The 15,615-nt window shown below is 37.5% G+C and overlaps 1 protein-coding gene across 12 annotated transcripts in view; it reads left to right on the top strand.

The window, feature by feature from the left end:
* Nucleotides 1–15,615, top strand: part of SORBS2 (sorbin and SH3 domain containing 2) — a 187,169-nt gene that overhangs the window by 118,116 nt on the left and 53,438 nt on the right. For all 12 annotated transcript variants that reach the window (XM_088131576.1, XM_088131516.1, XM_088131524.1 and 9 more), the window contains 4 exons: nucleotides 5,798–5,864; nucleotides 8,121–8,165; nucleotides 10,043–10,214; nucleotides 12,286–12,400. In XM_088131576.1, coding sequence (XP_087987702.1) covers nucleotides 5,798–5,864; nucleotides 8,121–8,165; nucleotides 10,043–10,214; nucleotides 12,286–12,400 — 399 coding nt within the window. The remainder of the gene's footprint in view (nucleotides 1–5,797; nucleotides 5,865–8,120; nucleotides 8,166–10,042; nucleotides 10,215–12,285; nucleotides 12,401–15,615) is intronic.

Consider the following 15,615-nt stretch of genomic DNA (forward strand, 5'->3'; position numbering starts at 1 on the left):
AAATAAAACGTGAGCAGTGGGGAAAAGGACAGGTATACATGAAAAGCCCTGTTTTAATTTGCTATTTTCACTCTCCACTATACAGTTGTTAGAAAAAGCTTTGTTTGCTCTATCTTTCCAACCTCTTTTAAAGTTTGCTCAAAGTTTGGCACCTTCTGCCACTTTTATCAAGATGCCCTTGCATATCCTACCATTCCTTGTATTCATGAGTTAGCAGAAATAAAATGAATGAAAGAATGTACACACCCCCACACTAAACAATCTCTGACTTAGCTGGTAGCACTGGGAAGCGCGGGACGGAACTACGCTCTCTCCTTTGCTGACATGGAAAGAGGCAGAGAGGAAAGTACATTTTCAGGTCAACATGGAAAGCTTGCCACTAGTTAATGCTTGAGTGCTTTTAGGAAGCCCCACTGAAGTGTTTTGTTTTCAGCTGAAGCATTCTTTCCATATTGCTTCTCCAGCAGCCCGCTCGGTCTGGGCCAGGCGGCAGCAGTAGCTGCTGCAACTGGTAGGAAAAACAGTTTGCCAATCTTCTCAGCTAGAGGAATAAAAGGACAAGGAGGAGCAGGAATGAAACCAGCAGAGCTGTTCAGATTTCAGGTGACTTCTTTGAGCAAAGCAGTGCTACAGCAGCAGTGGGAGTAGCTTACCTGCCAATGGCTCCAGGGGAGATTAAGTTGGGGGCCGGGGGAGAGAGGGGGGAAACTGATGGAGAGAAGCAAAGTTTCTGGGAAGTTTTGAGTCAGGTAAGATGAGACATCCTTTAAATCCTAAGATGGGCGGAAGTTAAGTGGATCCTTGCTTCCCTTAAGTATGGTTTTCATGCAGTCTTTTTAAAACAACTAACTCTCATTGTAACCATGGTAGATTTCTGTCTCATTTAAAACTGACAGTTCCTTTAATGATATCAAGGAGATTGTTATGATTTTTTAAAGCCATAGCTTGATTATATAGAATGGTTATTATTTATATTAACATATGAATTAAATTCCTCCAATTTGTATTTAATGGACTGGGCTTATAACCAGCTATAAATTAAAATCTTTCAAATTAATTCTTGGTTATCTACGATTTGTAATGATATCCTGTTTTGGTTAGCATTTTAAAAAAAATTGCATAAATGTTTCATGATACCCTGTTCAACTCTGCATAAGATTGTTCAGAAGTCACTCTTCTGAGTTTATGAGGGCTTATTCTTGAGAAAGTATGCATAGAAGTAGACTTTTTATATCTTAGCACAACTACACAAGGATGAGAGGCATAAAGCATTATGTTTCATGCACCACAATTTAGATCTATTTACAAGGTTGTTTTAAAAATGCAATACACACAAATTCACCTTCAGATTCAGATAAAGTGAATCTACAACTTCACTGGTATTTTCAGTTGCAGAGGATATTTACATTTATTTGCAAATATGTATTCCTAAGTTAAACAGGGTTTGATGTATTTATTGTTTTAAAGCTTGTTTTAAAGAAATGTGTGCATCTCCATGCCCAGCTTGGTAGAAGAAAGATGGGCTGATAAAATTCATAAATAAATAACTACAGGTAGTAGGTAACTGCTCTAACCTAAATGAACAGGGAGTTGTTCCTCTGAGCTCAGTCTGACTTACTTCCAAGTAGATATGCCTGATATTGCTCTGCCAGACCTCAACTCATTTTATTATAATCAATGGCACAACTTCATGATGATTACGTAAGTGTCATTGTTTTCAGCTACTTACATTAGCCTTTGACTCCAGTTTATCCCTTCCTATGGAAAATAGAAGAGTATTATTTTAAAATCAAATGTGTTTTCTGATCTATGTTGCCCTTTCATTAAATATGTATGCAGTGCTCTGTTCAAGCTCAGTTGCGAGAAATATTATTCTTTGCTGGGAAATTAATATACTTAATATAGTGCCTGGATGACTCATAGAATGCCAAAGTGCTCATTGCTCCTTTAAAAGTAGCTTTGAACGCGACCCTTAATTGACATGGAAATTGGTTTTGCTAGTTGCCACAATGAATATGCCTTCCAACTAACCTGGATTTACCGGTAGCCTTTCTTCATCCAATCCAGGATACTCAGATTCCAGTCTTGATAGAAAAGAAAATTATATCTGAGGATGCTTAACATATTGATGTCTGCACTGAAATAGCCTTATGATTCCTCTCAGCAACTGCATGTGAGTCACTATCACTAGAAGTATCAGTGATAAGAAAACATATAAGCATCGAGTCCTAAACAGTCAGAGAGTTAAACATATTACATTTGAAATAATGACATTTGTTGCCATTTGTTATTTGTCTATTGTTTTAGCAGTTACAGGAATATACATGCAATTTTTGAAGTAGAATTAGTGAATACAAGCAAGTCTGATGGTAGTTTTACTCAGACGGTCTCAACAGTATTGGTCTGGACCTCCCAGTAACTTGAATGCCTAAAGTAATTTATCTGCGCATTTCATGGGGCAAGCGGAATATGATGCACTTCTGTGCACTTCAGAATCATGCATATTTATTCTTTGGTATCTTTGCCCAAAGACAGAACACTGAATGAGAAGAAGCCATATTTTAAGCTTGTTGACTTCTGCAATGAAGTGTGAAATTAAAAGTTTTGGCTACATCAAGTAAAGGCCAGCTGCAAGAAAAGGAGATTTTAATAGTGCAGCAAAGTTGACTACTGTATATTGTGCCATTTGCTGAACAAAAGTATCTTTCAGCCAAGGGTTTGGAAAGGCATATTTTTGCAACATGTAATGTCTACCCATTTAGGAATTCTGATCTCTTTCCAAGAGTTTACAGCAGCTATGCACCCTATTAGCCTCTGGAGGATGGAAATAAAATATTCTAACTTGGGTAATCTCCAGCAGTTCTGTTAAGGCCTACTTAAAATACTTCGAACATTTGAGACTATGTTAGAATTGTTGTATTGACTTGTTAATAATTGGCCACTGAAAATACTATAAAGTATGAGGATATCTGTTAGATTTTGGAAGCTGTTTTGGAAAATACAGATTCCAACATGCTGGCTATGGAAAACATTGGTCTTTTTAATTTTTCATGTTTAGAATTCATATAATTTCATTTCTGTGTTTTTTGGGACCCAAGCAGTGTAAATATTAAAATGCATTATGAGTAAAATAGAAGCTAGTTTATGAATATAAATGTAGTTATTGTAATATAATTTTAGATTTCTTCATATATGGCAAAAGTGTAGAGCTAGATACAATGTAGAACAATAATGGAATCCCCCCTACCCAAATGTATGAATAAATTATTTCAGATGTAGAAGAAGGTTTTGGAAATAAATGTATTAAAGTACATTTTAAAAGCACAGTTCCAAATAGTAAGATATGAAGTACATACGTATGCATGATTTCCATTTAATAGAATTATGTCCTCTGTTTTTATTATGTGCAATGATTAATCTGTTCCTAGAAAGGATACAGGGGCACAGGCTTAGCTTATTTACATCATATTACAAGATAACATTGTATCACTTCCAGAGATACTGGTTGTACATGGTTTTGCATTTCATTTATTTATTTTTACTAAGCAAATGTATAGGGCCATCCATTTATCCAATGAAAATCTGCACTTCCACCATCCAGTATTTTGGAAAGTTGCACTTACTTTTCTTACCACGATTAACCATCCATCTGCATCCTCCTGCATTTAAACAGAAGATATGGATTTGTTTCCAAATACGACAGTTTACAAAGTGTGTTTTCTTAAAGCTGCACTTGTTAGTGGCAGCCTTTGGTTGCTTTGCTCTTGTTTGTCGTAATTTTGCCTCATCCACACTACAGATAGCTGATGAACTTTCAAGAAAATTATGGGCATTAAATAATATGGATGTGGCTGTAGCTTAGTTTCAATTCATGCTTTCCTAGAAATGTTTGTGTGTTTATTAGATTCTGGGCGTATGTGATCTCTTCCCCAAAGGAGGTAAGGTTATGCAAGCATACAATCTGCCTGTTGACCAAAGGCTGATGAGTACTTGTTGAACACCAACCCTCTTTCCTGTCTTGCACCAGGGCAGGAGAAGACAGTGTAAATGAGGAGTTGCATTTCTGGGAATATAGTGGAATATCTGTCCCTAGAATTATGACAGACCTTACCACTCCTAGAATCCTGCCTGGGAATTCCTCCACTGAGGAGGGGAGGCAGGGAGGAGCTGGATAGGAAATAATGGGTCGTTCCAATTGGATTACTTGGGTTTGTATCCATAATTTCAAAGAGCTGACTCACAGCTTAATGCGGAGTCCCTGGAGTTCTCTGAGCTCGGCTGTTCTCTTGCAAACGTTTCATTACCCGGTTAAGTAACATCTTTAGTGCACTGAAGATGTTACCTAGCCGGGTAATGAAACATTTGCAAGAAAACATCCAAGCTCAGAGAACTACAGGGACTCCACAGTTCAACCCTGAGCTACACATATTCTCTTCTATTGGTATCACAGCTTAATCACCTGTGTGGAAAATAATGTCCATTTAGAAAGTATGAGAAACCCATGTATATTGTCGCATGTTATAGAAATTTGTTTGATGCATGTTTAGGAGAAAATTAGGTCTTGCCCAAACTCAACTAATGAAAGCATCAACAGCAATAATACATTCTTCTTCCTACAAGTTAAAGAAAATAAAGAGGTATTGCTTGCACTCTCTCTGAATTTATGTTCTCTACCGCTTACCAGTTTATGTACAAATTAAGCAAAGACTTTGGGCTGAAGCCAATTTTTATCTACATTGCTTTCAAGAGAAATGAAATCAGCTTAAATTTATATATAGCTTAGTTTCTTGCCTTGCCTTCTATAAAATTTCCAACATTTGGTCATTGGAATTTTAATAGCACTCTATAATTTATCCAGTTATAATGGAGTGATGTTGTTTTTCCTAATAACAAATGTTGAGTGTGCTTGTTCCCACAAAAAGAACAAAAGATTCTTACTTTAACTGGATTTTGTTGTCACTACAAAACTTCTTGTCAAAAAAAGGGTTTTGCCCACAAAAAGTCTGCATAGTTGGTGGTGTATGTGTTTTAATCACACAGTTCAGTCTGTTGGCTTCATTGTTAGCCTTCTGATTATCTGGATGATAAATAAATCTATCATTTATATGTGAATAAGTAAACCTGGTCCATCTGGATTAGTTTGACGTAAGTAGTGTTGAAATACTGTAGCTTGCTTTTCTGGGGGTTTTAACAAGGGCTTTTGGCCAATGAAAATTAGGAGCCTACTTTGACAAAGGGTTACTTGATTATGGACTGTTACTGGAAGAATGTAGGGAAAAGAAGAAAAACTCTAGTGAGAATAAAGCTTCTGTTAATGGTACCTTTCCAGATTAATCATCATCAATAAATGTCACATATATATTCCGTCAGACTCTTAAATAGTACTTGTTCTTTTCCTTTATGTTGTTATTCCATGATAATGTAACAGTGACATCTAGTCTTTTACAGTAAAAAATATGCCTAACAATCTAATGTAGTTTAATGTAATTCAGTTGCATGCATCAATAGATAACATTAACTCCTGATGTTAGTACTGGTCTTCAGACACATGGAATCTGATGAAAGGCACTGCCATCTTATTTGTTTCATTTGACCAGGATCCTTTCCCACCACATTTTTATTTTGCGTATAATCAGTATACTGTATCATTTTAACCCTAAATCAAGCAAGACACACCAACTATTTATGAGGATTTATCAAGAGCTAAATGAACCACTTAGTTACCTATTCTGTAAGTAGTCTGGCTTTTGTACTGCTTATTTACCTGCTGATTGTTTAAAACTTAATTTCTTTTTAGACTGTTGACAGGCCAAAGGATTGGTATAAGACAATGTTCAAGCAAATCCATATGGTTCATAAGCCTGGTATGTATAATTTCTACTTCTTGCTTCCTTTTTTTGTAGACTTGCTACATAACAGATTAGAATTTATATAGATGTTCCTTTTATTGTTCATTTATTGGTGTGATACATCACACCTCAATCCAGAGGGGTAGTAGACTGATTGTAGGTATTAAAAAACGTAAGAAAAGCAACACTAATGCCCAACAATTAATTATAATAATAACAACCATAAATTACATTTTCCATTTTTTATTTATGTGTTTGTTTCTTTATTTTTTATTATTATTATAATTATTATAATTTCCATTTCCATGGCTGCCTACTTGTGCACAACACTAGGTGTCTTCCAACATTGAAAACAATACAGAACTAATTGTTCTATAGACTGGATTAATGGAGGCACCAAATGGCTCTACAAACAATTCTCAAAGGCCTCTAGAACAGCCAGTTTCCAGAAGGCCACAAGAGGTAAGGTTACTCTTGCCTGAGGAGCAGGCTGTTCCACAGCAGGGGAGTTCTCACACCTGCGACTGGGCCCTCTCCCACTACACCACCTAGTAGATAGGAACTCTTAGTAGACATTCCCTCACTACCTGGATTGGGCAGCAGAAACTATTTGGGAATCTCTTAGAGACTCGGGTCCCATGTCATGAAATGTCTATTTACTGTATCTTCAATCCGGTAAGTCTCTCAAATGCAGTTCACTATTTTTTTTTCAGTTTAAAAAAACCCCTACTTAGCGGTCTTTTCAAGAAGAAGAGAGTGAAGGGCTTAAGATGAATGGGTTAAGGAGACCAAACAAAACAAGTTTTCATTTGCATTCCTTGGAATTAGCAAGGCATGATTCCCATTGCTACTGTCTACCGAGGCAACAAATCACTTTAACTGCTTCAGTAATGGAATGAAATTAAAGCTTCTCTGCATATCCGTTATAGTTCATCTGTGGCATCTTAATTTGAATTCTGGTATTGTGAGTACAAGTCTAGCGCTTCATCACACTGAATTTTTGCATAAATACAGCAGCACATTTTTAATTATCCTGTTTCCATTATGGGAAGCAGAAACTGTATCAGTAGACACACTGGGTCGGCCATGATTTTCTCTGTATCGCTTCATAGCTGCCTTCTCAGGAAATACTCATTAACCTTCTGTGTGGAGTTTGAAATAACTCTACATTCATTGAAATTAAGGCAATATATTTTTGATAGAGACATGAGGAAATGTTCAGTTAATTCCTCTTCCACTCATAACTGGCTGGTTTACTGCAAGCATCACAGTATCCCTGATGACTTAATTTGTTTATTAATAATAATCTTTTCACAAAACAATTAACAGATATTTCAGTTGTCCTTTTTGAAAACAAATCCTTGAGGTGAGAGGAAAAAGTCTTTTTAAAGATGGTGCTGTAAGTATAGTTTCATCAGACAGTCTGGACCAGAAGATGGACTTGAAGCAAATATTCAGAACCTGTTATGTAAACATAGAAGACAGAAGGATTCCTTAAGGCCTGGGAAGAGAGAATATTAAGAGTAGACTCAGGCTGACTCCTTCCTGAATTACTAGGGTAGAAGAGGGCAGGGGGGACACAAGCTGACTTGCAAGATTCTGTTATTATAGCCAATCTCAATAAACTATACTGTAGTTCTGATCTTCTGGTAGAGTGTGCTTCCTAATCTGGTCTGTCTCAAAAGGGTTAGGGTTAGATGCCAGCCTGGTCTCTGCTTTCTGGTCTTTTTGGCAGAAGAGAAAATTCTTTTTGTTCACCCAGGGCTTTTAAACACCAGTGTTTAAAATAAATATTGAGTAAGCCATATTTTATTTTATAACTTGAGCTCTTATCAAAATCTTTCTTATTGAAATCAGTGGGCCTTTTTAAAAATGTTTAATTTTGGTTGGATTATACTCCTACTGAGACTCAGATTAGTGATGCAGAGTTGTTGTTCCTGTGCTGTTATATCTAATGCTAGTTTCACACTGACCTCCAAGGTAATATCAATGTTATCGATCCTGTCCAGGGACTTTCTTGAGGTGTATATTAGAAAAGTGTTGGGAGAAAAACCAAGGAGAAGGAGTACCCATGCTATTATAAAGGTTGAGGTCTATGCTATCCAAGATGTGATGATTGAAAAATAAGATAACCCCCTGGAGAATAAACACCACAAATAGTAAAATGTTTACCTGAAGGGAGAATGTTTACGTTTGCAAAGACAAAGCTGCCTTGCTGTGGATCAATGGACAGATATTTTGCTGCTATAACATTTGTCTTTCTTTTTGTAGATGATGACACTGACATGTATAATACTTCATATGCATATAATACTGGTAGGAATTATTTCTTCCTTTTACATGCCTGTTTTCTTTTTAGTGCCAGAAACTCATAACAGTATCTAACCCCCTTGGACCATACTTTATTGTGCTTGCATACAGTAACTAGGTTTATCACTGTATTGAATTTTTGTATGTGGTTTTTGTTTCATTATGGCAAACATTATTGGCTTCTTTTCACAAATAATCCAATATATATTATTAACCTTGTCTTTTGGATTTGTACTGATTGGACAAGAACACTTTTGATACAGAGTAATGTGTTAGATAACTCATTAGAGCAGAGTTTGAAAGTATAGCATCTGCAACAACTTTTCCTATAACATCTTGTGCTGAAGGTAGCAGCAATGTAGAGTACTACTTTGTTTCTAAGCACAGCATAAAAGATGTTCACAACCCAAAAAACCTGCATATATTCTGCCCCACATTGAGCATGAGCACTGAAAGCAGTGATTTAACTTCTCTAATTTTCATTGGATTACAAGACAAAACATGAATTCTAAAAAGTTGCATCTACCATAAATGTCCGTCCATTTTACTAACATGGACAATATGGTAAGAACGCATTGGAAGAATTGTGAAAATATTTTAAGTTTCTGTTATTCAAACAGAAAGCCTACTTGAAATGTGAATGTTACACCTTGCTTCACAATGATGCGAAATATACTGTACCACAGAACATAGCATGTATTTTAAATATCCTTTCAGTTTTAAGTTTATGCTGCATTCTGTATTTGTTTGCACAAAAAAGAAATTTTCATCTAATGTGATATTCCTGGATAATATTTTTTTTAATGCTGAAAATTATTACTAACAAGAAAGGCTTTATCTTTTAACAATATTAATAAGGCATGAGTACATATGCAAATATATAAACATACATCAGTTTGTTTCCTTTTGAGTTTTTAGTAATGGTCAAGAGTCAGGCTAACCTTAGAGGCCATCATTAAATTATTTCATTTGATCTCATAGCTCAGACAAGTTTCAGTTTTCATCAGTGCATTTGTTCTTAAACTATCTTTAAACTATCGCAGAGGTGTATACTATAAAAAAAGGAAAATAGTTAAGCCATAGACAAGACAGCATATGTTCACTTGCTGTACAAGTCTTTTCTCAAATGCTCATCCTGATTCAGTAAGAAAGAAGTCTACGTGGAAAAATATTGAACAAATGGCTCAGTCTGCCTGGTGCAATCATAGAGATTCCAGGAGGACACAGAAAGGCAACTTTATCCCCAGCAACAGAGTATGCATGTACAATACTCTTGATCTTTATGGTTCATGATGCTCAAGGGAGGGCACTATGGGCTGTAAACTATCTGTTTCAAAGGTGAAGAGAAAATGTAGGCAACTTTATTTTCCCACTAAATGGATGATCACCATTATCTGGGGAAGAAGTAGCATTAGTCATATTTCATGCCAATATGGCAGGAGAGATCTGAATTAAGGCCACTAGCTTCAATCCAAAAGTAGTGGTGAGTAAATAGAAGATACTTCCTTTATTCAGCCCTGGAGATTAGAGGGTAATAGGAAAGCTCATTCCATTAAATCCATGTTTGGAGGGTCTGTGTCCACTGCAGCATGAAGGCCTCTTCATTAAAGGTTACAGACTATAATGTAACACAGTGGTCCAGTAAGAATTGGTAGACATATGTCTTCCATGTACTCAGTCTGGAGCTGAGAGAGAGTTACTGGCCCAAAGTCAGCTTCCATGCCTAAGGGAGAACTAGATCCTAGGTCTCCCCATTCCTAGTCCAGCATCTTAATACTACACACTGCTCTGTGCGTGTGTGTGCATGTGTTTGTGTGTGTATACCCCTGTCTGTCTGGTATTAATATTTAGATTCTTTGTGATTTCGTTTTGTCTTTCACTAGGTAACTTCAGTCCATCACTTTCTACTCAAGCACACCCTGTTGCAAAGACTCAGACATACAGACCACTGAGAAAAAGTACTTCTGACAATGGCACTGAGGCCTTTAAGGTCTCTTCACCTCCACCACCTCCAGTACCACCAGTTCGTCCTTGGCAAAGATCTGCCCCAGAAAAGTAAGCTCTGTAGTACTTTATAACAATTAATCCAGAAGTGGCAGATTCAATACTAGCTTTAGAGCTATTATTTCAGTGTTTGGATTTGTATTTAGAGATACAGCATGACTTTCCATGGAAGCATCTGATTGATTCATTTGATTGATTGACTGACTTTTTGTATATATTGCCAATTTCCAGTGCAATCATAGTGCTGTATAATAAACCACAATGAAGATAATAGTAATATAGAAATAGTACAGAAATAATCTTATTTAAAACTATCTAACTATATCATGAATTACTGTAACAAAATGTATAGATACATTGATGACATGTCTTAAATGAATGCCCTTCTGAACAGCTCTGTTTTAAAGACTTTTCTAAAAGTCAGTAGCAATGGAGCCATCTGGATTTCTGGTGGGAAGCTCTTCCAAAGGATGGGTGCCACTGATGAAAATAACAGTTTCTCACTTTCCCCTAGATCTCACATGGGGAAAGAGCCCTCAGCATCCTTACCCAAGACATGCAAACTGGAGAGTGGGATTTACTTTAAAAAGATGGCCCTGCAGTTACCCAGGAGCTAGGTCATGGAGGACTTTTAAGGTCAAAACCAGCACTTTCAATTATCCCCAGAAGCCTATTGGTAACCAATGGAGAGCCCTCAGCCCCAGTGTTATGTATACATATAAAATAGCTCTCAGGTCATTAATCAATATGACCAATACTATTATCATACCATGCCCCAAAATTCTCACAGCAGCCTATAGGCAGATTTTGCCAGTTCTTAGAAGGGAGCAGTTCTAAACACAATTGCTGGGGCATTGTCTACCAAAGCAAGAAATATGGCAAAGAGGGAGCACTCTGCTACCATTATCACCATGTCATCATAGACATATTCAGTGAAATTCACTTCTAGCCTTTGTCTAATGTTCTAGATCAGTGTTCCCCAACCTTGGTAACTTTAAGATATGTGGACTTCAACTCCCAGAATTTCTCAGCCAGCATGCTGGGTGGGGAATTCTGGGAGTTGAAGTTCACATATGTTAAGGTTGCCAAAGTTGAAAAACACTGCTCTAGATATTTCTTCTGCTAGTTCATTTCCCAGAGTAACTTAGCAAACATAGGTTAGCTCAGGATTTACAACGAGAGGCTACTTAGGAACAATTGGCCTTGCCTTCTTGTCACCTTTGTATTCCAGAGCTGAACTAGGGATTTGGCTGAGTTGACTAAGATTGCTATGGAAATCCCCAGCACCTGCTGGAATCCATTTGGATCCAGAAGACACCTAGAGCAGACCAATTTAATGGGTCCTTCCACCCTGCAGGGAATCAGGGAATGATCTGGCCACAGCAAAGAATCATGAACTATGTCTTCCATTTTTTAATCACGATGCTACTGCTATAAAGTGAAGACTCATTTTAATGTGTGACGACCTATGTGCATTGAGCCACAGATTATTTGGGACAAGCCCACAATTGCCATGGAGGCCAGGAAGGCCAGCAATTCCTGAACTCTACTCAGAGCCCATCATAAGACATGTAAATTGAAGCCCCCCAGCACTATAAGCTGGGGAGGCTCTGGTACTATTCTAGGAGCCCAGCAAGGGTTTCTGTCAAGCAGCAAGATGGGTGGTACGCAGGCTAAATGCCCAACTTGTCCTTATAGCTCAATTTTACAAACAGGTACTCACAGCCCACTACCTCATGCGCAAAGCCCCTGGCTGCCACCAATTTTAGTGGTGGAGTCAGATCACCACTCCATCTCACTCCTTCGGTATCATGGCCAATGAAGGTCCCAAAACCTAGGCAGGCAGATCTCACTCAGCCAGGTTTCAGTATTTATTTAGTTTAAAAAAAAAAAAAAAGTACCTTTTTGCCTTTTGATGTTTAAATGTAATATAATTATATTAATATGGCATATAATTTTCTGTGTAGTAATCTTAGAAATTCAATTCAAAATCAAGAGAATCTCTATTGTAGTGGAACTTTTATTCCAGTTTTATGAAAAATATCCATTAATTTGACCTTAAAAACCTTTGTGATGCATGCATTGGAAGATAAATCAGTTGTCAATTTATTTTTATTTTTAGAAACGAGTGGGAGCCTCCTGATAGAAAAGTAGATACCCGCAAATTTCGTTCAGAACCAAGAAGCATTTTTGAATATGAGCCAGGAAAGTCTTCAATCCTTGAACATGAAAGACCAGTGAGTGGAGTTTATCCACTTTTATGCACAATAAATAGTTTAATGAAACATTTATTCTTTAAATCTAACATGCTTTTGTTAAGTGTAATGAGGTGCTTTTAACAAGTACAATAAGATCATTCTGTTCAAGTGACTTCTCCTTCCAGGAGATTGATGACCATGAGTCTTCACTGTGTCGGCTTTGACTCATGTTGACTATAGATTGCCTTGATCTCTTGCACATTCCATGCAACTGACCAAATCAGATGGGTTCGTCTGCCTTTAAGGTGTTTACTCACACCCAAGGCAAGAGAGTGCCCTAGAGACTCATCCACACAACTTGCTGTTGAGCAGATGTTTTGCTTCTTCCGCCAAGTTGTCCATTAATTTTCACAGAGGTCTGCTAACATCCATAATAGCAGAGCCGTTCAAGAAGGTCCCAAGGGGATGGTGGGGACCTGGTCTTGACCTACCCCCAGTAATAAATAATAAAGTATCCCCTATCCCAATAATACATTCCTAATATTGGGTTCCTTTCTTGAAGAGAATGTTTAACTGAAGATTTAACATAGAACAATGAGACAAAATTATTTTACTTGAGTTGATATGGTACTGTGGGGATTGTGGGTTCAGTGTAAAACACATGCACATTCATTTTGTTGCATAGATTAGCTAATACTTGCAAGCTTCTAGATGCAATATGAAAATGTGTAGATTTTGTCACTGTCCTTGTAGTTTTTTCAGCATGTATAGAAGTAACATGAGAGTTGTTACACCTGCAGATCAAACCTTTGTTCCAAAGCACTCCAGGAATTAAATTAAATCCACATGTGATTTTGTTATTACTGATATTTCACATATAATAGCTCAGTGCAAACTAACTGGTAACTAAAATTCTTCATTAGAATTTTTTAAAACTAAGAATTAAATTAATTAAAAGCATGTTTAATGAGGCTGCAATCTTACATTTTGATACTGATCGCTAACCTTTCCAGTAACCCAAGGGGCTTCTTTCACTATGTCTGCTCGTGAGTACTTAATTCATGGAGTAACTGTGTTTATAGAAAGACACATGCAGAGTGCTGGCATTGTGACTGCCACATCTTGATCTAAACAAACTGATTCTAACTTGATCAGTACATTTTATGCTGATTAACATGGAAGCAACAATTGTTCCTAAATATTTTAATTGCAAAGTTAAATATATAGCATTTTGGAATTGCTCCCTTTAAACATGGTCAATATCATTCAGAAACTTCAGCTTTGTCTTGGTTGGTTTATATGCTAAATGCCAAGGTGGATTATTAAGCATTATTATTATTATTATCTTATGATGTAACATTGTGATGCTAATCTTTGAAGTTGTATTTTGTCATATTACATATGCCATAAATTAGAATAGACTTCCCCAACTTCGTATTCTCCAGATGTGACAATTCCTAACACAACTGGAGAGTATTGGATTGGGAAAGACCATAGTTTATACATTTCCAACCTTCCTATATTTCTTAAGATGTATCTATAACATGGGTTATGTAGAAGTGGAGAACTTTTCATTTGGGCGGTAACTCAAACCAGCACATTTCATGATGAAATTATATTTGGCATATATATATTGCTAATAGCAGAGAATATCTGTAACTCAGGGTTGAACTATTGGATTCTTGGTGTTCTCTGAGCTTAGTTGTTTCCCTGCAGACATTTTTTCCCCAGTCTAAATTACATCATCAGTGCAAGGTAGAGTGGGGTAATGGGAAACAGCACCAGATAAACAATCAGGGAAAAAAACAATACCCTTATCAAGGAATCATCAAGGAGGAAGCCACATCTCCATCAGGATTGATAGGGCAAGCTACTGTATATAAATGGCCAGCAAACTGAATCTCCCTTGCTCTGATGATGTTACCTAGCCTGGTAATGAAATGTCTGCAAGAAAACAACCAAGCTCAGAGAGCACCAGGAGCCCAATTCTGCTACTGCCCAATCATCCTCATCCTCATCAGTTAATTGTAACAGACCAGAGTACATAACAAATACAGCATGGCCTGTGATTTTTTTTTTTTAAGTAATGAGTTGGACATAGATGCAATCAAGTCTTATTCACTCTAGACAGGGAAATTTGTGAGTATCATGGAAAATATTTATCCCGGGTTTTAAAAGTGTCAACTTGGGGGAATATGCAATGGCATCCAGAGAAATTTTGAGTTACATGCTACTTCCTTCTGTCCTTCTGTTGAAGGAAAGTACATCAGTAGCCAAAGTGCTGCCCTCAGAAATAGGAGTGGTCAGTGTTGCTACCCACACACATGCTGGTATAATGGGCAGTGATTGAGGAATTCCATGCCATTCTTCCACCTCCAGTATCATCTACAGCAGGAAAATGACCTGCCTATCACCATCCTGAGCGTGTGGCCAGTGGGGGCTGGGGACTCCAGGTGCTCCCTCTCCCTTCATCTGTAGTCAGCTAGAATATTTTCAGGGATGGTGGGGAGGGTTGCTTGGTTTTGATAGATCAGGCTTGGTATTCCTATCTTTCTTTGTTTAATTCTAGGGAACTATCAGTCTCTTGTTCTCCTGGAAGACTGGGTGGTTGATATGCCCGTGACAAAAATAGCCTGTGTAGTGCAAAGCAGCTGTGCTAAAGCATGCCACAAAGGCATCCCAAGACTTTGCTACTCCTTCTTGTCCCCACTGGAAGTCTTGCCCTGCCTTCACCTTCCCTCTTCAGCCACCCCAATGGTTGTCCCCAAGGACGTGTCCTGTCAGGTTAACCAGTGGTTGGTGTGTCTTTGTTGTATTATCATTAAGTATCATTTATTTATTTAGGTATTTCATAATTATTTAATACTTATTTTTGTTGTACCATTGTTTGTTTGTTTAAATCTAAAGCAGCCTGCTCAGATTCTTTATCAGTTTGTATATTCTTTAAAATAAGGGTCTGGGTTGGTTGTTGTTCCTGTTGTTGTTACTTTGCTGCTGAGAGGAGGGGGGAAGTGAGGTGATCAAGGCAGTTGAAAACTCCAGGCTTTTGTCAATGGAAAAATACAACACAATCCAGCTGACATCCAGGTTGGCATGAGACAAACTTAAAAGTAGAGATGATCAAAAGTAAAATCACCAACTGGCTCTGTGTCAGGGAGATCATACTATGGTGGTAGAAGAGCACTGGTTGTCTTCTCTACCCACCCCGAATTGTGGCTTTGATGGTTCTGACGCTGCCTCTTCCCTGAGTGCAT

The sequence above is a fragment of the Python bivittatus genome, unplaced genomic scaffold (assembly GCF_059951505.1).
Source record: "Python bivittatus isolate LINGU-HERP-01145 unplaced genomic scaffold, Pbiv_v1 ctg000070_np1212, whole genome shotgun sequence".
Classification (NCBI taxonomy): domain Eukaryota; kingdom Metazoa; phylum Chordata; class Lepidosauria; order Squamata; family Pythonidae; genus Python; species Python bivittatus.